The 21,143-nt window shown below is 42.2% G+C and overlaps 1 protein-coding gene and 1 pseudogene across 1 annotated transcript; one reads left to right on the forward strand and one right to left on the reverse strand.

The window, feature by feature from the left end:
- Positions 1-365: 365 nt before the first annotated feature.
- IDH3A (isocitrate dehydrogenase 3 (NAD(+)) alpha) lies at positions 366-18,502 on the reverse strand. The gene is made up of 11 exons (XM_003784562.3): positions 18,420-18,502; positions 12,674-12,736; positions 10,161-10,244; positions 7,930-8,044; positions 7,389-7,576; positions 6,794-6,927; positions 5,864-5,966; positions 5,699-5,763; positions 3,757-3,841; positions 3,174-3,326; positions 366-1,071 (listed from the first exon to the last, which is right to left on the reverse strand). Exons 1-11 carry the CDS (start codon positions 18,444-18,446, stop codon positions 988-990), a joined length of 1,101 nt encoding a protein of 366 aa, XP_003784610.1. The 5' UTR covers positions 18,447-18,502; the 3' UTR covers positions 366-987.
- LOC105886468 lies at positions 4,698-5,279 on the forward strand (annotated as a pseudogene).
- Positions 18,503-21,143: the final 2,641 nt, after the last annotated feature.

Below are 21,143 nucleotides of genomic sequence, written 5' to 3' on the forward strand. Positions count from 1 at the left end.
AGATCCCAAGTTCCTCAACAGAGACACAATACATGTGATCAGGTCTTTCAGCAGTAGGCAGCTAGCAGTGCCCGCTGGAGTGGGGTCCACTTCCAGGCAGCAACATGCAAGAATAAATGCACAGCGTGGCCAGCTCCCTGGCAGACACCGACTATCAGTACAGGGGTTCAGGGCTCTGACAACTCAGAGTGCTTAACACGTGTCCAGTGAAAAAGAGGTACTGCTCCCTTGCTTTATAAAAAGCTAAGCTATTGAGGGAGTATTAATCTCAAAATAACAAAATAATTGCATACACAATGCATGTGTCTTTGTACGTAATATATTACCTATATCTTATTAACAAAAACTATATTTCTCACTATGTATTTCTTGGATCTGAAGTTTTTATTCACACTCAGTAATTCATGTAGAGGACAAATCTGTCTCTCTTTTCCATATCACTAAGAAATGTACCACATTCATTGTTTTTGCTTTGCACTTTCCCAAGAAACTTCTTTTGTGCCTATTTAGTTTTATAAGAATATCATCTTGTACTATCATGTTTAGTTTTATAAGAATATCATCTTGTACTATCACGTCAATATCCTATTTTATTCATAAACCAAGGAAAATAGGGTTTTTCTTTAAAAAGTTAGATATTTTTTCTTACTAATTCTGTATCATGATATTTACAGCTGAAAAAAAACTATTTTAACTGAAGTGTAAAATGGTTAAGAATGGCAAACGATACAGTCCACTTGGAGTAAAAATGTTTACCAGATACACATTTAATAAATAAAACAGCACTTGGAAAAAGTCCTTTGGAAACAGGCCTATAGACATCGCTTGCATCCTTTGCTCAGATTTTCTTAAGAAAAGGCTAGATCTAAAAATGTACTCTGTCAAGAAACAAGCAAACCAAATGCATATGTAATGGCAGGTACCCTATACAGAGGTCTATGTGGTGTCCATTTGGAGTGACTGCTGCGAATACCATTTGCAGAAGCATTAGTCTAAATCCTTTACTCGGCGACAGATTTCTTCTGTGAAGTCCGAGCATTTTGCATTGCCTCCCAAATCTTTTGTTAAGCTCTGAGAAATGACAAAAGCGAAAATAAAAATGTATTCACACACTCAACTAAACCAAGGCTAATTTCATTTAAAGCCCTCAATGAGATGCCAGCTGAGCAAGTTACTTGGCTGCTCTTCCATTCAGTGGCTCATTTCAAAGTGAGGTGCCACCATATACCCACCCCACTAGGACTAGGAAAACCCAGTAAGATAGGGTATGCAAAAACACGGAAAAGATCAGGCATTTTCGATACAAAGGAAAGCAGCGAAGTTTTCTAAAATTTTCTCCTTGTTCATACATAGACCCCAAGAAATACTGGTTGATCATGGACATTTAAATGAAAGCAAATCTAAACCAGAGTTTCATAAAGTCCTTGGAGAATTTTTAAAGGTTAAAAACTTCAGACATGTTCTGATCTATTTTTGAAGGCTTGGAAACAAATACCAAAAAACTACTTAAATCACTTACTCTCAAGCCTCCTTCTTTAGGAAATAAAGTCTCCCATATAACCAATTTGTTCTACTAGCTTATCCTCTCTTTACTGCAAACAGGCCTCAACATATTTAATTGTCTTTATTTTCCCATCCTATACAATTAATTAAAAGGACCCACTGTGTAATTCAGTACCTTGCTGGGCTCTAGAGAATAACTTTCCAAGTATAGCTTCAGAATAAAAAAACAAGATCTTATGCCCTCTAATGTCAGTAGGAGGCTGTTAAAAACAAGCCCAGACTCCTTGCATTTTGGCCACAGATGTAATTTCAAATTATAGAATTTTTTTTAAAACAAGGGGTCAATTTTGAAGATATAATGCCAAGTGAAACAACCCAGACATAAAAACAAAATACTGTATGACTCCACTTAGATGAGGCACCTAGAATAGTCACATTCTGAGACAGAAAGCAGAGTGGTGGCTGCCAGGCTGGGAGGCGGCAGAAAGGGAGCTGTGTGACCAGCACACAGTTCGGTTTGGGAAGATGAAAAAGTCTGGAGAGGACTGGTGGTGGTGGTGGTGGTTACACAATAATGCGAATATACTTAATATTACTGAACTGTACACCTTAAAATGATAAACTGTATGTTATATATATTTTACCACAATTAAATTGTGAAGTCACTCCCTCCCTCTGCCCTCCTCTCACTTTCGGAATGACCCATCAGGCCCCTTCCACAGGCAGTGATGCATGCTGGGTAAGAGCCACACTGAGTGTAAACACCAATCTTGCCATTAGGAGCTATAAGACCTTGGACAAATCACTTAATCACTTTGTGCCTCAGTTTCCTCATCAATTAAATGGGATTAACTATAGTATCTACTTCACAGAACAGTAGAAAAAAATTGCTGAGATGAAATATATCTATATATGCATATGTAAATATATACTACCTACATGGAACTTAAAATCTGTAAATATTCAATTCATATTAGCCATTATTAGTACTTTTATACCACTTCTTTATTGTTTTTGTATTACATGAAGGCTGTCTAGAAAGTATCCAGCCATTGTTTTTTATTTTAGAGACAGAGTCTCACTTTGTCGCCCTCAGTAGAGTACCGTTGCATCACAGCTCACAGCAACCTCCAGCTCTCGGGCTTAGGCGATTCTCTTGCCTCAGCCTCCCGAGTAGCTGGGACTACAGGTACCCACCAATGCCTGGCTATTTTTTGTTGTAGTTCAGCCGGGGCCAGGTTCGACCTGCCACCCTCAGTATATAGGGCCAGCGCCCTACTCACTGAGCCACAGGCACCGCTGTATCCAGCCACTGTCAATGCTACTTTTCACACCACATGGCTACCTATAAAAATTAATGAACTTGGCCAAGATCATACCGCTAACAGGGTGACTGGGCCTGCATCTGACTCTGGTTCCCAAACCACACTTTTCCCACTGCACACTGATGGCTCTACATTACTGCTTCTTTAAGCTTTTTGGATGAAATATTTGATCCTCATTCCAGAAAGTACACAAATCCAGTTCAATCAGGGAGCCCCCAGTAAGAATCCCTGTTCGACATCCTATCCTGTGGCTCTCTTGAGCACTATTGTCCATCCCCATCACACAGATAAAACACATGGAAGAAGCGCATTTCACCCAGCATGAAGAAGCTGAGACTCAGTTACCTTTCCATCCTTAATCGTAGCGAAGCAGGCGGTCTCGATGCGTGCAGCATGGTCAAACAGCCCCATGTGGCGCAGCATCATCACTGCGCTGAGCAGGAGGGCTGTGGGATTGGCCATGTCCTTGCCCGCAATGTCCGGGGCAGTGCCATGAACCTGCACATGGGGAAAAGTCACGTCAGCAGGAGGGAGATAAAAACTAACAGCTCTCTTCTGGGGCAGACGGGGTCTTCATTATCTTTCCTCACTAATAAAACATATTTACTGAAAGCTACTGTGTACAATTCATCCGACAGACATCTTAGAAATGAAGCCTAGGAGAAATACAAAAATATGGACCAACAATCTTTTCCAGTCAATTTGTGGTGAAAATGTCTTAGGGAGGAAAGATACACCATAAAGAAATATCTGGAGGGAAACAAAGGAAGAAACCAAGCTTACATAAACAAGCCTCACTCACAAACAAAGTTTCATTTTCCTTTCAAATTTGAAAAACTCAGAGTTAAAACACATTTATACAGGTAAGTCCTCCCGAGTTCTCATGCTTTTCTGACCCGAACTCTACTTTAGGTCTCAGGGTCCTTACCGATTCGAAGATCGCAACCCCATTGGCTCCAATGTTGCCACTTGGAGTCACACCAAGACCACCAATCAATCCTGCACACAGGTCACTAGAGGCAGAAAAACATTTCAAAGAATATTTTGAGAAATAAAATATCTCATCCAGCACCCAGATTTTAGTTTTTAAATACCGTTCTTCAGTAAAAGGATCCAGGGTTCCCTGCAGACATGGCTGATTCCAGGGCCAAGGTTAGGCAATGCAGGAGCTTGGAGCATTGCACGGGGCCAGAAAGCACGGCAGGCTCAAAGAACAAAGGGCCATGCCAGAAGGGCAAGGACACACAGGGAAGGGATCCCAACTGGCCAGGGTGGGACAACTTGAAAGCAATGGACATACTACTGAAGAAAACAGAAAACTATGAGCCTACTACTGATGCAGATAAATAAGTAAACAAATAAATATAAATAAATAAGAAGAAAAGCTTATCCTTACAGTAGACTGCCAATTGATAATGTAGAAAGAATACACTTAGAAAAATTACCATTTAGCTGATATTTTATGTCAGAGGAGAGGGAGGGAAAGAGAAAAAGACATAGTCAAAGGAGGAGGAAGAGAAGGGAAAAGGAGGGAAGAGAGAGAAAGAGAAAAGAAAGAGGGTGGGAAGAAGTAACGAAGTCCAATGAATCCCAAACAATTAAAAAAAAAGAAGTAACAAAGTAAACACTGGGAAATGTTAACATCTGAAAAATCTAGATGCTGAGTATAAGGAAATTCTTTGTACCATTCTTACAGCTTTTCTTGTTAATCTGAAATTATGTAAAAAGTTTACCAAAAAATTGTATAAATGACCACCCACCTATACAAACAAAACACTTAAAATTAAGCAATCAATAAAACATCTGAACAATAGGAAGAGTGAACTAACGATTATGGGGAGAAATAGCCTAGCACTGACTTGCAAATAAATGAACCACCCACCCAGCTTGTAATCACTGAATCACCTGAACTGTCAGAACTCAACTCACATCTTATAATAAATGCTATATTTATAATACTTGACTGAAGATGTTAAGCTACAATTTATTTTAGGAATATTTACAAATAAACCATAGACTAGCTTCTGCCGGGGCAGCCATTGGAGATTTCACCCCATGGCTGTGGGTCTCAACAAGGGCCACAAAATGACCAAAAGTGTAAGCAAGCCAAGGGGCAGCTGTTGCTATGGGCACCTCCCAAACCCACTAAATTTGTGCAGGACATGTTCTGAGAGGTGTGTGGCTTTGACCCTATGAGTGGTGTGCTATGGAGTTGCTCAAGGTCTCCAAGGACAAATGGGCCCTCAAGTTCATCAAGAAAAAGGTAGAGGGGGCAGCGCCTGTGGCTAAAAGGAGTGGGGCACTGGCCCCATATGCCAGAAGTGGCGGGTTCAAACAGCCCCGGGCAAAAAAAAAAAAAAAAAAAAGACACACATCCAAGCTAAGAGGAAGTAGGAGGAGCTGAGCACCGTTCTGGCCACCATGAGGAAAACGGCAGCCAGGAAGGACTGAGACCCCTTCCCTCTGTGCACAATAAAACCTTTATAGAGGCCAGAGTGGTGGCTCATGCCTATAATCCTAGCCCTCTGGGAGGCCAAGGTCAGTGGATCACCTGAGCTCAGGAGTTCAAGACCAGGCTGAACAAGAGTGAAACCCTGTCTCTAAAAATTAGCCAGGCATTGTGGTGGGCGCCTGCAGTCTCAGCTACTCAGGAGGCTGAAGCAAGAGGATTACTTGAACCCAAGAGTTTGAGGTTGCTGTGAGCTATGATGACATGGTACTATATCCAGGGGGACAAAGTGAGACTCTGTCCCCCAAAAATAAATAAAATAAAAATAAAATCTTTATAGATAAAAAAATAAAATAAACCATAGATACATTAAAATATTATTAAAATTGCCTTAAAGTACAAAGGGTACATTCAGACTCACCTAAGGATGTCTCCATACAAATTTGGCATAACAAGAACATCAAATTGGGAAGGATCTTGTACCATCTACAAGGAATATATTTGTGTATTTAGCAATCAAAAACTGCATACCACACATACACACCATTCACCATAAAGAGAAGCAGGTAAGTGAATATATACTTACATTCAAACATACTGTATCAAGGTACATCTCATTAAATTTAATATCTTTACAGTTTTCTGCAACTTCCCTGCACTTTTGCAGAAAAAGCCCATCTGACATCCGCCTGTATTTAATCAAATAAAAACTGCTTAAAACAAAGACTTGTAGGAAGAAAAGAATCAAATTAAAGATATAAAGTTAAGTTCAAGAAATTTAAGTTCCAGAAGCCAAGATGTCTGATTTCAATTACAGTAACAATTTCTTAGGCAGTTAATAAACTGCAAGTTGAAAATGTTCTGGGACCTTTCTTGAAGCACAGAAGGTAAAAGCATGAAATAGTTTGATCATAATAGAGAAGACAATATTTTTATAGTGTTTAGCAGGAACTAAGAAATATTCGTTAATATTATTAAAATTGCCTTAAAAGGTTAACTTAAATAGTTTTACAATTTTGCATGTTCAGCACTTTCCTTAGATTAGGAAAAGTGTTTATATATTCGAGATGGCCTTTAATAGTGTCTGGATGAGGAGAATTTGAACCTCTGGTGTAACACATCAGCATTATCAGCACCATTAGCACTGACTATTTCAGCCCCTGAGCACATGGCCACTTCAGAAACACTCCCACTACTCCACTTCTAAAACATAAAGTGCATGGCCTCTGCTGACTGCCACAGCATCTGGGGACCCAGGGTCTCCAGCTTTCGCTGCTTATAACCCTCAGTCCCTCCTCAGATTTTTAGGACCTGAATTCCTGCTCCCTCATTTGCTCCTGTCACACACCCAGGGAGGCGCAGTAAGATTACGACAAAACAGAAATGCCAGACTGGGATTGCTAAAGGCTCTTTCTCAGAGACATCAGCAACCAGTGAGCAAGCTGCTGAGATAAAGGCTCTGTCACTGCTGTCCCCACCACAAAGCAAGGCAGGGTGCCACCATGCAGGGACTCACATGATGTTGGCTTTGTGCACAGCCGTGACGTTGCTCCTGTGGTTGTTCCGGGCGTACTCAAAGGCAAACTCGGCGATACGCTTGCTCGCTGCCTCCGTGATGAGCTTGATACTCTGCACAACTCCATCGACGATCTGAAAGAGGAAGAGCCACCTACGGGTACGGCAACAGCTTGGCTTGAGACAGCAGGCAACGTGCAGACAGTGTCATGGTGGCACATCTGCACAGCGCCATCGACCGTAGCTGGAGTCACCCACACAGTACATCACAGGGTTTGTGTTACCCTACCCCTGTGAGCACAAGTAAGGAAAACTAAGGTGCAGGGATGGCCACCAGCCCAAGAGTACCCCCCTGAAGTGGGGGACTGAGAACTCAGAAAGCATGTCCCCACGCCTGCATCCTGAGCCACCAGGCCCCACCCCTCTTGGCAGCCCCTGGAGCACGGTTGGCCAGAGACCCAGTGCCAAGACGAACACCCACAACTCCTCACAGAGGGAAACCGATCGGTCTTCAGCAGCAATTTTCCACTAGGAGTTTGAACAACTGTCCCAACTACACAGAAAGCAGCCCAGCTAGGAATAAAAAAAGAACATACCACATGCTCAATTCCACTATATTCTCCTTCCGTGTTCTCTCGAATGGTGACAATATTTACATCGGTGTAAGGGGTTTTATAGCCTTCAATTGAGACACATGGTCGGACATTTGCATAAAGGTCAAATGTTTTACGCAGCAATAAATTCATAGATGGGTGACCAGCTGCTATTGGGGTCTTTAAAGGGCCTGTAGGAAAGAAGAATACCCAGATGATGACAGAACGCATTCAGATCTCACCTGTGACCCACTAACCCACCTGGGCCAGCCTGCAAAATGTGTTCTGCCTCTAACTCACCCACTCCATCAGATTTAAATAAAGGACGAAAATTTCCTCATGGAAGCTTTCTGGAACATGAACTGCATTTCTCATTTTGAGAACTTCCTGAGGACCATGCATTATATCATGCGTTTGACATTATCTAATCCTCACCATATACTAGAGATGGTGAGGCCTTATTTAGCTCAAATGAATAAACTTTCAAAAACACAACACCTGTGGCAGAAATCAATCATAACCACCATCTCCCCTTCAGTGCTACCTTTCAAGCCCATCTTGTTCTTATCCATGGACTCTTTGGCTTCTGAAGGGATCATCCACTTTCCTCCGGGTCCTTGAATGGCCGTGACATTCCGCTCTTCCCACTGAATCGGCGCCTAGATGCCACACCACAGACCACAGTGAGCCGGAAAGACTTAAGTCAGACTAAAATGATACACAAACTTCCTCAACTTGGACACTACAGGTCCAGAAAGTCCTCAGCATGTAAAGAGTGTCATTCTGCAGCATTACCCTCACCGAGGCATCACTCCTAGCCACCCCCTGCCCACTTATTTTTTTCACAAGGACTCTGAAGGAGACTACAATTAGAAAATCATAAGGAACAGAGGAAATGGCTCATAGAAAACATTATACAGTACTGATACATGGATGCTAAGTATAAGAAGCCAATCACAGGCCAGGTGCAGTGACTCACACCTGCAATCCTAGCACTCTGGGAGGCTGAGGCAGGTCGATTGCTTGAGCTCAGGAGTTTGAGACCAGCCCGAGCAAGAGTGAAACCCCATCTCTACCAAAAATAGAAAAATTAGCTGGACATGGTGGCAGGCGCCTATAGTCCCAGCTACTTGTAAGGCTGAGGGAGAAGGATCACTTGAGCCCAAGAGTTTGAGGTTGCTATGAGCTAGGCTGACACCACAGCACTCTACCCAGGGCAAGAGAGTGAGATTCTGTCTCAAAACAATAAGTCAATCATAAAAGCCCATATAAGAATAATTCATGTGAAATGCCCAGGACAGGAAAATCTACAGAGACAGAAAGCAGATGAGTGGCTGGTCGTCTAGGGCTGGGCAGGGAAAAGGGTGAGAGGTTAGGGGGCGAGGGAGGGAGGAAGAATAGGGAGTGACTGCTACGGGGTGTAGAGTTTCATTTTGGGGATAAAAATGTTCTAAAATTAGGCTGGGCATGTTAGCTCACACTTGTAATCTTAGTACTCTGGGAGGCTAATGTGGATGGATAGACTGTTAGCTCAAGAGTTTAAGAGCGGCCTGAGCAAGAGTGAGACCCTGTTTCTACTAAAAAAAAAAAAAAAAATTGAAAAACTAGCCAGGGGTCATGGCGGTCACCTGTAGTCCCAGCTACTTGGGAGGCTGAGACAAGAGGATAGCTTAAGCCCAAGGGTGTGAGGTTGCTATGAGCTATGTCTACCCAGGGTGACAAAAGGAAACTCTATCTCAAAAAGGAAAAAAAAAAATAAAATAAAAAATGTTCTAAAACTAGATTGTGGTGATGACCATATAACTCTGTGAATGTACTAGAAATCACTGAATTGAAACATATAGTTTAAGTGAGTGAATTTTATGGTATGTCAATTATATCTCAATAAGCTATTTTAAAAAACCAAATATTACATAACCTCTGAAGGTACCAGTTTGAGGTATAAGCCAGTATTCCTTTTCTTTTCTACCCATATCCTTCATGTGTGCACACATATGTGCCAGCCTATATGCTGACTGCACACGTCCTGAGACACAAGCACAGAGCAAGACGCGGTTTCCTTTACAAGGCGCTTAGGTGATCAGTCAACTACAGTTCACATGCAAAATTTGCCACTTAACAAACAAAACCTCTTCTGTAGGAGTTTTAATTAGAAACTCCTAAAAAAAAGTTCATATAGCTTAAGGAAATTTTGTTCTTCAGTTTACAGCTATTGATATCATAACCATGAGTGGTTTAATCCTACATGTTATTTCACCTACCAGTTGCAAATAACAACAAAAAAGCACCATGTCAAGCAAAGGCCAATGGCCCTAAATCCCAAAAACAAAAATATTGAAGGATGGGCTGTTAGAAGTAATAATACCTCCTTCTTGATAACACATCAGAAAATTTTTTTTGAAGATTCTCTCAAAAGCTCTTAGATAGATGTTTAATTCTATTCCCTTTCCACAAAAAGGCAGAATGAAGTAGACAGGTGATTGGGAGGGTGTAAATACTGCTGGACTTCTTTGATTATTCATATGCAATTGGTGTCAATGTAATAGCTTACACGACCAACAATGGCAGTAGCGGATGGCACGGAGACACACACTACTCAAGTGACAATCTGTGGGTATGAACAACAGACCTTACCAACATTTACAGAAATGTGTATAATTCATCCCAAGAGCTCACAGACTCCAACTGGCTAAGAGAACTTTCTGATGAATTATTATTAAACATAGCAAACTTTTCAAGGAATTATTATTAAACATAATTTTTAAACCCACTTACTTTGGCAGCATCAAAAATCTTCATAACTGCAGCTGAAATTTCTGGGCCAATACCATCTCCTGGAATTAAAGTTACTGTCTGTACCTGAATATAAGAAATCACCAAAGGAGACAGTAAGAACTTATTTTTGAAGGTTTAGAAAAAAGAATATTATTGACAGAGAAATCTGTTTTACGTGGGTGTCTCAAAAAGATTTGAATGCTGATAAGAAAACAGACATACCTCCCCCAGGATCATCAAAGAGGAGGCAGGAGTCCACAATAAGAGATTCCACAAGTCTACTCTTTACCTGAGTTCAGAGGTTTAAAAAGAACTCAAGTAACACTCTTTACATAAAACAAAAACAAACTGGACTATCAACTAGACTTCCCAACTGGTATTTCTTTTCAGAGAATTTACAGAGAACAATTAATTCAAATTGTTAAAGGTAAAGATAGTAAAGAAATGTTAACAATGTTCCCCTGTTCCCTCACTAAGATTTAGAGGGTTTCTCTTATAGGCAAGTACTTTCCATTTGATCCTAAAGTTTCTCTTGCAGCCTCTTCAGTCTTACAAAACATTTTCAGATAGGCTGGGTGGCGGCTCAGACCTATAATCCCAGCATTCTGGGAGGCTGAGACCAGAAGATCGCTTGAGCTCAGGAAGTTCAAGGCTAGCCTGAGCAAGAGCAAGACCCCATCTCTACAAAAAACTAGCTGGGCATTGTAGTGGGTGCCTATACTCCCGGCTACTCAGGAGGCTAAGGCAGGGGGACTACTTGAGCCCAGGAGTTTGAGGTTGCTGTGAGCTATTACACCACACTACTCTAGCCTGGGCAACAGAGTGAAACTCTCAAAAGAAAACAAAAAAACTTAACAAAATAAAAAAAGGCTTTGAGATAAATTTCCAGGATATCACTGAGGTCTGCTTTGGTACTCAGAGAAAAGTGAACTTCAAATCGAGACAGCTCTCATTTTACTGACTCCTTAAAGTCAAGAGTATCTAAATAAGCCCAGCAAATTTGATTTGTAAGAACAGCTTATGTGATCATGCCTGCAAAGCCTGAGTTACACTTGGAATGACAATAAGTGCAATGATTTCTTCCAAAGGCTTCAGGCAAAATGAAACTAGCATTTCAAACACAGAAATAAAAATGCATACAGGGAAAAGATCAGAGGATTTACAGGAGGTAAGATAATATTCAGACCGTCTCCTTCCATTTGAAATCTATACCTTTATTATTTGCTTACTTTGTCACATCTAGGGTTTGGCCCAGACAACGGTTCCCAGCCTTTTTCAGTATCAGTCGCTTGAGGCACGTTTTTAGAAAAATCACTAATTCAAGTTTCCTGGTCCTCTCTCTTCTAATGATATCCCTTGAACTAATTATTTCTGAATTTTTCTGTACAACTAAAAAAATCACTTTACAAATTAGTATTTCTTACTTCTTCAAAAATAATCCCTTCTATTAGGTTAATTTAAAATTTTATGAATTAAATTCTAGCAGAGCACAATGACCATTTCATCAGCTTTAGGAATGCGTTTGAAATGCTACCTTTGCCATCCTTGGCCTTGAAGTGTAAGGCTCATTGCACATTTTTTGCACAAGCAAAACCAAAAGAATTCTTTGCTTACACCTTCCTGTTCCCCCAACATGTAATAATAAATGTCATCAAGCCACCAGAAAATCTACTTTTCTTCCACAGTACAGAAAGTAAATGGGGGAAAAATATGTACCATGGGCTAACAAATCCCTCCTGGTCTAAGGCGTTATGTGGGAGTATAGGAATTACATGAAATCCAAATCAGATTCCATAAAAGGGGGTAAAAAAAAACCAAATAGGAAGTCACTGACCCCCAGTCTTAGAATGTTCTAAAAATGTGGTATCAGCTTTCAAGCACAGGAACCCAATGCTGGGGATTCTAAAAGCAGCAGATTTAACAAGCAAGAGATGACCCACTGATGTGATCATCTATAACAGCAGTTCTCAACCTGCGGGTCGCGACCCACAGGAACAGTATTAAAGGGTCGTGGCATTAGGAAGGTTGAGAACCACTGGTCTATAAAAACTAGCTAAGAGAAGGTGGAAGCCTACAGGGCTTAAAGATGTTTGAAGCATTCCTAATTGGCAATCAATCTACTGTTTTCAGGGAAGCTCACCAAATAAAAATGCGAAGCAGGTTTTGAAGCTTCTCAACAATTTTCTCTCAATTTGTACTTGTTTTGAAAAAAAAACTATCTCACCAAAATGAGGTTGTGAAATAAAAGCCTCAAGGGTAATTTCTGTCTATTTTTAACAAAGCTCCCTTAAGATATTAATTCCTCTATAGCTAGCTGTAATATAATTCTTTTACAGATGCAAGGGATCTAATAGAACTATGAATGTGAGCCAATAATTTCAATATACATTATAAGGCCAATTTCCCCTACTTTTAAATAAATGGAGATAAATTGCTATATAGTAAATATATTAGAGTATGTTTCTTGAGAAACTTCTAAAAGGGAAAAAAAAAAAAGACGTAATTATACTCACACCACCAGCAAAACCTCTGGTCACCTGTTTTGGGTTGTGGAACACCCCCAGCAGCCGAGAGACCTAAATTAATACCAACAGAGAAATGTCACGCACAGAATTAAAGCCCAGACACTACACAGTGGAGATGAAGATGAACCACGCTGATATCTGGTAACGCTGCAAATCTGCACAGATATATTCTGGAACGTCCCCAGAATGCCGTTCTCACATATTAGTGGCAAGCTGCCTCAGACTTGAAAACCTAAATATTTCAGTTTTTACTTTTGATCTAAGAATTTAAGTACTATATATTTACAAAGTCAATTTTATAAATATGAGTTGCCAAGCAAAAGATACTTTTTAGCTCACGTTAGATTTTTTTCAGGTGATCTAGAAGGTTTTACATCAACATTCTTGACTATCAGGTCAATTTGGAGGTAACACATACTCTAAGAAAATTATCGCTAATTGTAGAGCTAGGAGGGTCATTATATAATCCAGAGCACATGCAAGTCACTCATTTTATAAGTAGAGACACTGGGCCCAAGGAGTAAGGATTTGCACAAGGTCAGACAGTGAGTAACAGACAAAATGGAAACCAGAATCCAGGTCTTCTGACTTCTAGTCCAGTGCTCCTTTAATGATACACAGTGTCATTTATCTTTTCTCCTCCCATGAATATGAAAGAAGAAACGTGAAATTACCCTTTCTCCTAAAATCTAATAAAGGTCATTTAATACCATTTGATTCTGTGCTATTCAGAATAAAAATTTTAGAACAGGCACAGTGGCTCATGTTTGTATCCCAGTACTCTGGGAGCCCAAGGCAGGTGGATTGCCTGAGCTCAGGAGTTCAAGACCAGCCTGAGCAAGAGCAAGACCCTGTCTCTACTAAAAATAGAAAAACAAGCCAAGCATTGTGGTGGGTGCCTGTAGTATCAGGTACTTGAGAGGCTGAGGCAAGAGGACAGCCTAAGCTCAAGAGTTTGAGGTTGCTGTGAGGTATGATGCCATGGCCCTCTACCCTCTACTGAGGATGACAAAGTGAGATTATGTCTCAAAAAAAAAAGATTTTAAATAAATTATCTCCTCTGATAATATATATAATGTGGTCATTATTGTCAGTTTGTACAACTGGGGAAAGATATAAAAAATAAAATAAAAATTATCCAGTAATCCCACCACCCCAAGATAACATATTTTAGTATATTTTTTCCCCAGTGAAAAATATCATATAACAGAATTGTAAATTTTTTTTTTTTTTTTTTTAGAGACAGAGTTTCCTTTGTTGCCCTCAGTAGAGCGCTGTAGCATCACAGCTCACAGTAACCTCCAGCTCTTGGGCTTAGGCGAGTCTCTTATCTCAGCCTCCCAAGTAGCTGGGACTACAGGCGCCCGCCACAACGCCCGGCTATCTTTTTGTTGCGGTTTGGCCGGGCTGCGTTAGAACCCACCACCCTCGGTATATGGGGGTGGGTGCCCTACCCACTGAGCCACAGGTGCTGCCTCAGACTTGTAAATTTTAAAAGCTTATTTTGAATTCTTAACTCAGTTCTTGAGAATTGGTACAAAGTGATATTACATTAAAGTCATATTACATCACAATAATATAAAAAAACTTGGGTATATAGACCACAAACAAGTATTGACATTCACTGAAAATCTTAAAGGTAACTTTTTCTCATGCTAGATACATAAGCCAAGAACATTATTTATATATCCTGTCTGTCTTCCTTTTTGGGGCCTGAACCTTTGCTGAAATATGGTCACTATGAAAGTTTTGAGACAGGCTGTGTTAAAGTCCATTATTTCACTTCCAAGAAACATAGCTGACAGCATCCTTTTTGATTCACTCGTGCAAGTCTCAGCTTGTTGGGCTGACTAGTGTTGCTGAGAGGGCTTCCTTTATTTCCATCCATGTGGATTTTATATTTCTTGATTTTTGTGTATCTCAAAAGTTTTGTAATGACCCATGTAGTGGCTACTACTAATGATGAGATGCCAGCCTATAACCAAGAAATATATGAACAAATGATGCTCTCTGATCTTCTAGTATCTAGTCATGTCTCTGCACTGAAAATAAAAGACAGGCCTGACCCGAAAAAATATTCTATGGCAAAACCACTAGCCAAAATCTTAATGCTAGGACATGATCCATCCTCTAGCAAGTGGGCTCTGGAAGGGAGGCTATTGAAAGGCTACTTTGTGACAAGCAGAATATAAAATTGACAGGAGTCCTTCTCCTAACTGCTCCCCCCCAAAGTGGGAAAAAACATTCACACATAACAGGCTTGTGTCCCTGTGACTGCAGACCCGACCAAAACACATGATTTAAGATGCAAGCTCAGGAGTTCTGTTCACTGCTGCGTCTCCAGTGCCTACCCACAGCGCCTAGCCTCACAGCAGACACTCAACATTTTTTGAAAAAACTGAGTCCAGCCTCAATCATATCTCTACCTGAAGAGTTCCCACTCCAGCAAACAGCCTTAATACCAGCAATGATTTTCTTTAACAGCCAAATTTTTCCATATTTGTCATCTCTCCTCCATGACCTTAGAATAAAGTAGAATTACATCTAAGTCATTAGAATGACCCAGAATTTTAAGTAAAATTTGTTAATGCACAGACTGTCTTCTACTTTATAATATACTTATGCATATGTCATATCATTTTATTTCTATAAAACCTGGAGAGAGAGGTATTAGTGGCCTTTTTTGTATGAGGAAACTGAAGTCAAGCTCACAGAGTCTGGCCCAAAGCCCTGAACTTGACTTCAGGTCTTGGGCCATCTTTATCAATAGTTCATTTCCCTTTTTGCCTTCAGACTCCAACTTAAAAACATATAAATACAGTGTTGGATGTATGGAAGGACTCAGTACATGCTTGCAGATGGAAAATGGGCTCATTATAATTATGGTTTTTTAGAGCTGAAAGTCTTTAGAAACTCACTATTTTCTCTATATGAAAACCTTTTTAAAGCTGCAGATCCTTCCCCACTCCCCAAATACAACCTTAAATGGAACCCCAAGAGAAAAACTGCTCTGACTAAAACTGACATCGGCTCAACACTCCCAATATCCTGGACTTAGCTTCCCAGGCATCTTCCACTCCAACCTCTACAGCAGGGGTATCCAACTTTTCTTTTTCTTTTTTTTTTTGACAAAGTCTCACTCTGTTGCCCAGGCTAGAGAGCCATGGTGTCAGCATAGCTCACTTCGAACTCCTGGATTCAACTGATCCTCTCTGCTCAGCCTCACCATTACCTGGGACTACAGGTGCCTGCCACAAGACAGGATCTTGCTCTTACTCAGGCTTACCTTGAACTCCTGACCTAAAGTGATCCTCTCACTTCAGCCTCCCAGACTGCTAGGATTACAAGCATGAGCCACCACACCCGACCTGTCCGATCTTTTTTTTTTTTTTCTGCCACACATTGCAAGAGTAAGAATTGTCTTGGGGCACACAGTAAATAAACAAACACTAAGAAGCTGATTAGCAAAACAAAGTCCCTGTATACTTTTCATGATATGTAGTATCTGACACCACAGATAAGCAAAAAAAGTCCACACAAATGAACATGTGGCTTGTGGGCCCACAGGTTGTACACCCCTGCTCTAAAGTGAAAAAAAATCCCAGAAATCAAATGATTCTGCCAAAGGTCACACGAGGAGTCCATGTCAGAAGAGAACTCATCTTCTGACTCCAGAATCCAACCCTTTCTGAACTCCTACTATGAGGTGGTATTGTAGAACATACCGACTGCAAAACAGATTTACCAGCACATTCATTAACAATGTTGCTTAAGTCCCTCATTCTGAAAGGTTAATGTACCTACTAAGAATGAGGCGTTAAGTGTAAGCTCAGTGATTAAAGGATTGACTTACGTTTTCAGTGACACAGAAGTTGCTTTACTTTTAGGAGCTAATGTGACATAGTTACTATATAAGCAAATCTGGACAAAGAAACTGACAAAGTAGAATCTAGTAACCTGGCAAAATATCCAGTTATTGATGCTCAAGAATCACTGCCTGTTAAAGCAATAACTAAGAAAATGACATGAAGGCTGTGTTGACCAGTTTGATGGAAGTATTTCAGATTGCATGTGAAAACCCCACACTGTACCCCAGAAGTGCATTAATGTACATAGTTACCATTCAATAAAAAAAAAAAAAAAGGAAAAAAAAAAAAAGAATCACTGCCTGCTTAATGACTACAAAAACTTCAGATTTTTGTGTTCCTTCTGCACACATTGTTTTTTGTATGTATGTGACAGGGTCTCACTAAGTTGCCCAAACTAAAGTGCAAGGGTGAGATCATAACTTGCTGCAACCTGGATTCAAATGATTCTCCTGGTTCAGCTTTTCCAAGCCCTGGGATTACAGGTGCACACCCTCATGCCAGCTTATTTTTCTTAGAGATGGGTTCTCACTATGTTGCCCTGGTTGGTCTCAAAGTCCTGGACTCAAGCAATCCTCTTGCTTTGGCCTCCCAAAGTGCTAAGATTACAAGCACGAGCTACTGCCCCCAGCCCACATACACAAATTTTATTTAATACACAAATAACTCTGTGACACAAGTATACAGATTTCACAGATGAGCAATATTGAGTATTAGAGATGTTAAGTAATTTGCCCAGGGTCAAACAACTCATCAGTGGTGTTGCCAGGATTTGAACTTGAGACTCCTAAAATTCAGTATAGAGATCTTTTCACTAAGTAACACTACATCTCTGGACCTTTCTTTAAATTGAAATGGAGAAAAGGAGTATCAAACTTTATAGAAAACAAATTAAATTGCTTATGGTAGATTACAGCAACGGGAGACCTGAGGCCTATTTTCCCCTGTACCCATAATTTGCTATGTGACCTTGGCATGCAGAATGAAATAAAGAGCTGAGAACCAAGACATGTAGGTTCCTCTCCCAGCTCTGACACTGACCTCTTGTGTGACCTTGAACAAGGTGGTCTACAACCACAGGTTAACTCCTCTGAGAAACCAAGATACTGCACAGATGATATGAAACCCTTTCCAGCTCCAGTTATTTGAGCTGTCGAGAGGAGCCAAAGCTCTCCAGAGGGCAAGATTCCCCTCAGTGCAAGGAAAAAGGCAGGCGCTGCTGGTCTCCCTCTCCGAGGGTTCAGATGGTTAATTCCAAGATGTAAGATGCCCTATGTCCTTCGAAGAGGAAATAGCTACAAGAGTACCAGAGGTCACACTGGGAAGATTTCCAAGGGAAAAAAAGTCCTGCAGGAAGAGAGGCCTAGAGACTCCCACAGCCGGGAAATCCTCCCAAGCCCAACGCCCGTACCCGCGGCTGCCGGGTCAGGGGCTTGGCAGACGCCGAAGGGGAGGCCCGAGTGGCACTGGGGTCTGCGCGCTACCAGCTCGGCGGCAGGGCCGCAGGCTCCGGATCGGCCCTGGTGGCGGAGACGGGCCGAGGCTCCCGGGCCCGTTCCCGGCTCCGCACGAGGCCCGGCCTTTGGCCCAGGCGAATGTAGGTGGTGGCTCGGGTCTCACTAGGAACAGGGCCGGCGCCCCTCGTCTTGACCTTGACTCCGTCCCCGTCTCAGAAGCTGCTGTCCCGGGACAGAGCTCCGTGCGAGCCACGGAGTGCGGCGCATGGGAGCTCAGGACAGGCTCCCAAACTGTCCCCGCGGGCTGCACGCCGCCGCCTACCCACCGGGCCCGCGCGCCCTCCCCTGTCCAGCACACTGCCCGCTCATCCGCCAGAGCCGCCCGCCACACACCGGCCTGCCAGCGCTCACCTTGGAGATCCACGCGGGCCCGGCCATCGCGTCCCCACCTCTCACCGCGGCGACAGCTATGGCAGTCTACGCAGGCGCCACCCGGAGCCCGCCCTCGCCTGGTCACGCCTCCCGAGAGCCCCGCCCCTACCAGCTCGCCAACGCTGCTAGCCAATCGCGGGGCTCGCCTCTCCGGACCCCACAGAGCTGGGCTACCGGCTGCAACCCGGAAGCAGCCTGGTACGGGCTCCGGGAAACTTACTTCCGCTCCTCCGTTCATTCATTCTCTGTTTAGATAAGACTTGCTCTGCGCCTACGAAGTGACAATTAATTTTCTAAATTTGAGGATATAGCGCTTCTCACTCAGCTTACAGTACTGCGTGGAGAAAGACGATTTTCTCATTCCACAAATATTGATTTAAAAATTTTTTGATCTGGCCTTACTGAATCCAATTTTTATTTTATAACACCTTTATTGATGTATAGCATAAAATTCACTCACTGTAAGTACACAGTTAGATAACTTTCAGTAAATGTAAACAGTACACAGCCATTAACACAATCCAGATTTGTTTGTTTCTTTTTTTGAGACAATCTCACTCTGTCACCCAGGCTACAGTGCAGTGGCAACAGCCTAGCTCCACAGCAACCTTCAACTCTTGGGCACAGGGGAGCCTCCTGCCTCAGCCTCCCGAGTAGCTGGAACTACAGGCACCTGCTACCACACTGGGCTAGTTTTTCTATTTTTAGTGGCAATGAGGTGTTACTCTTGTTCAGGATGGTCTCCAACTCCTGACCTCAAGGGATCCTCCTGCCTTGTCCCCTCAGAGTGCTAGGATTACAGATGTGAGCCACCGTGCCTGACCCACAATCCAGTTTTTGAACATAGGAAATGTTCACAAAAATATTCTCTGTGCCCGTTTTCAATCCTGCTCCTATCCTCAGTCCCAGGCAACTATTGATTTTTGTAGCTCTACAAATACATATGTGAGTGCCAGCTATATACCAGGCACTGTTCTAAGTGCTGGGGCTTATGGTGCAGTAGGAAAAGACAGGCATCAATCCAGTATAATACCAATATGTCATTAAAACTGTCAAGAGGCAAGAAGAGCAAAGAGCTTTGGCAAGGCAAAATCAGGTAACCTGATTCAAAATCAATCTGGAGACCATGGAAGGCTTTTCTGAGGTAATAACAACCATACTCACCTTCCCCTCATCCTCTCCCTATCAATCACAAACTGTCCTGAGCTCTTACTGATGTTAGACCCTTAGCTAGGTGCCATAGGAGGTTGCTTGATTTGGATCAGGAGTCCCCAACCCCACCCTGGAAAGGGCTCTATCCAGAGAGGAGCTGCCCACTTCTGAGCTAAGTGCAGTGGAGAAGTGATGCCAAGGGCTTTCATGAAATAAAATAAAGTGCACCAAGCCTGTTGGGTTGTCAGCAAGGGGTGCTTCCATCAACCTCTTCCTCTTGCAACTTTTCCCCTTATCAGGCCCTGGCAATGTCATCCTAAAGTGCTCTTCCACAGTGCTTCCATCCCCACTGTCACCTCTGTCCTCATTCAGGCCTGACCATCTCATGCCCAGACTCTTGCAACAGCCTCCTCACCCGCAAGCCTACCCCCTCATTCCTATAGTCCTCCCTTCCCTTCAGCCACAGCTCTGACCAGAGCTTTCCCTGGCTCTCTCTTGCATTGCTCTGTCATGCTCCTGTCTTTTTTCGGTTTTATTTCCCACCACTCCCTCCAGCCCCAAAGGCCTGTAGCTGCAGCCAACTAGGGCTGCTGGCCAGGACCAAAATGCTTCCCATATTATACCCCTCTGCAGCTATGCTCATGCCATTCCCTCAGCCCGAATGCCCTTTTGCCTCATTTCTATTGGTTGTATTTCCAGCCAATTGTCAAGACTCGGGTTAGATATTGATTCTCTAAGGAAGCCCCAAAGGCCCATCCATGTGTCCTCTCTCCCTACTCAGAGTCCCGTAGCACTTGGCTCCCACCTATTTTGGGAATCTTTTCATATTCCCCCCTGCTGTGTGCCACTGAGAAAATAGTCCTCAAGCCCAGAGATGATCTCTTATGTCTTTATTTCTGGAACAGAGAATCCTTGAATACTAAGAATACTTGCTGCTCAGTGATTATAAAATAAACATTGACTGTCCAATGTCCATTTAATCCTCATAATGCTCCTATAAAGAAACTGAGGCACAGCTGTTACCAAACCCACAAGAACATTCTGACTGAATCCAGTTGCTTACCACACAGAAAGCTCATTACTGTGGTAACTAGGATTACCAAGGAAGAAAGGGAATTTATTATAAATGACATCTGCTGGAAGACTGAAGAACTGCCTCAAATCCATCACTTTGACCATTGAGGCAGGTTGTGTTGAAATCAACATGTGTAGGAGTCTAATCCGTAAATCACAAGTTGGGCTGGCTCACACCTGTAATCCTACCTAACACTTTGGGAGGCCAACACAGGAGGATCCCTTGAGGCTAGGAGTTTAAAACCAACCTGAGCTCAAGGGTTGACCACCATTTTGGAACATTATATCCATGATGGCAACATGACTTGTGACTGACAAAGAAGAAATTAACCCAGATCCCTGCTGGCAACTGAGAATTCATGGTATGAGGGCTTATGCAATACACTTACATTCATCTGCATTTGTGGATGTCACCACCACTGTGATTCATAGTATATTAAAATTTACTTTTTTTTCCCTCTTTTTCTGGCTGGAACC

This window comes from Otolemur garnettii, unplaced genomic scaffold, assembly GCF_000181295.1.
Source record: "Otolemur garnettii isolate 467f Iridium unplaced genomic scaffold, OtoGar3 scaffold00011, whole genome shotgun sequence".
Classification (NCBI taxonomy): Eukaryota; Metazoa; Chordata; class Mammalia; order Primates; family Galagidae; genus Otolemur; species Otolemur garnettii.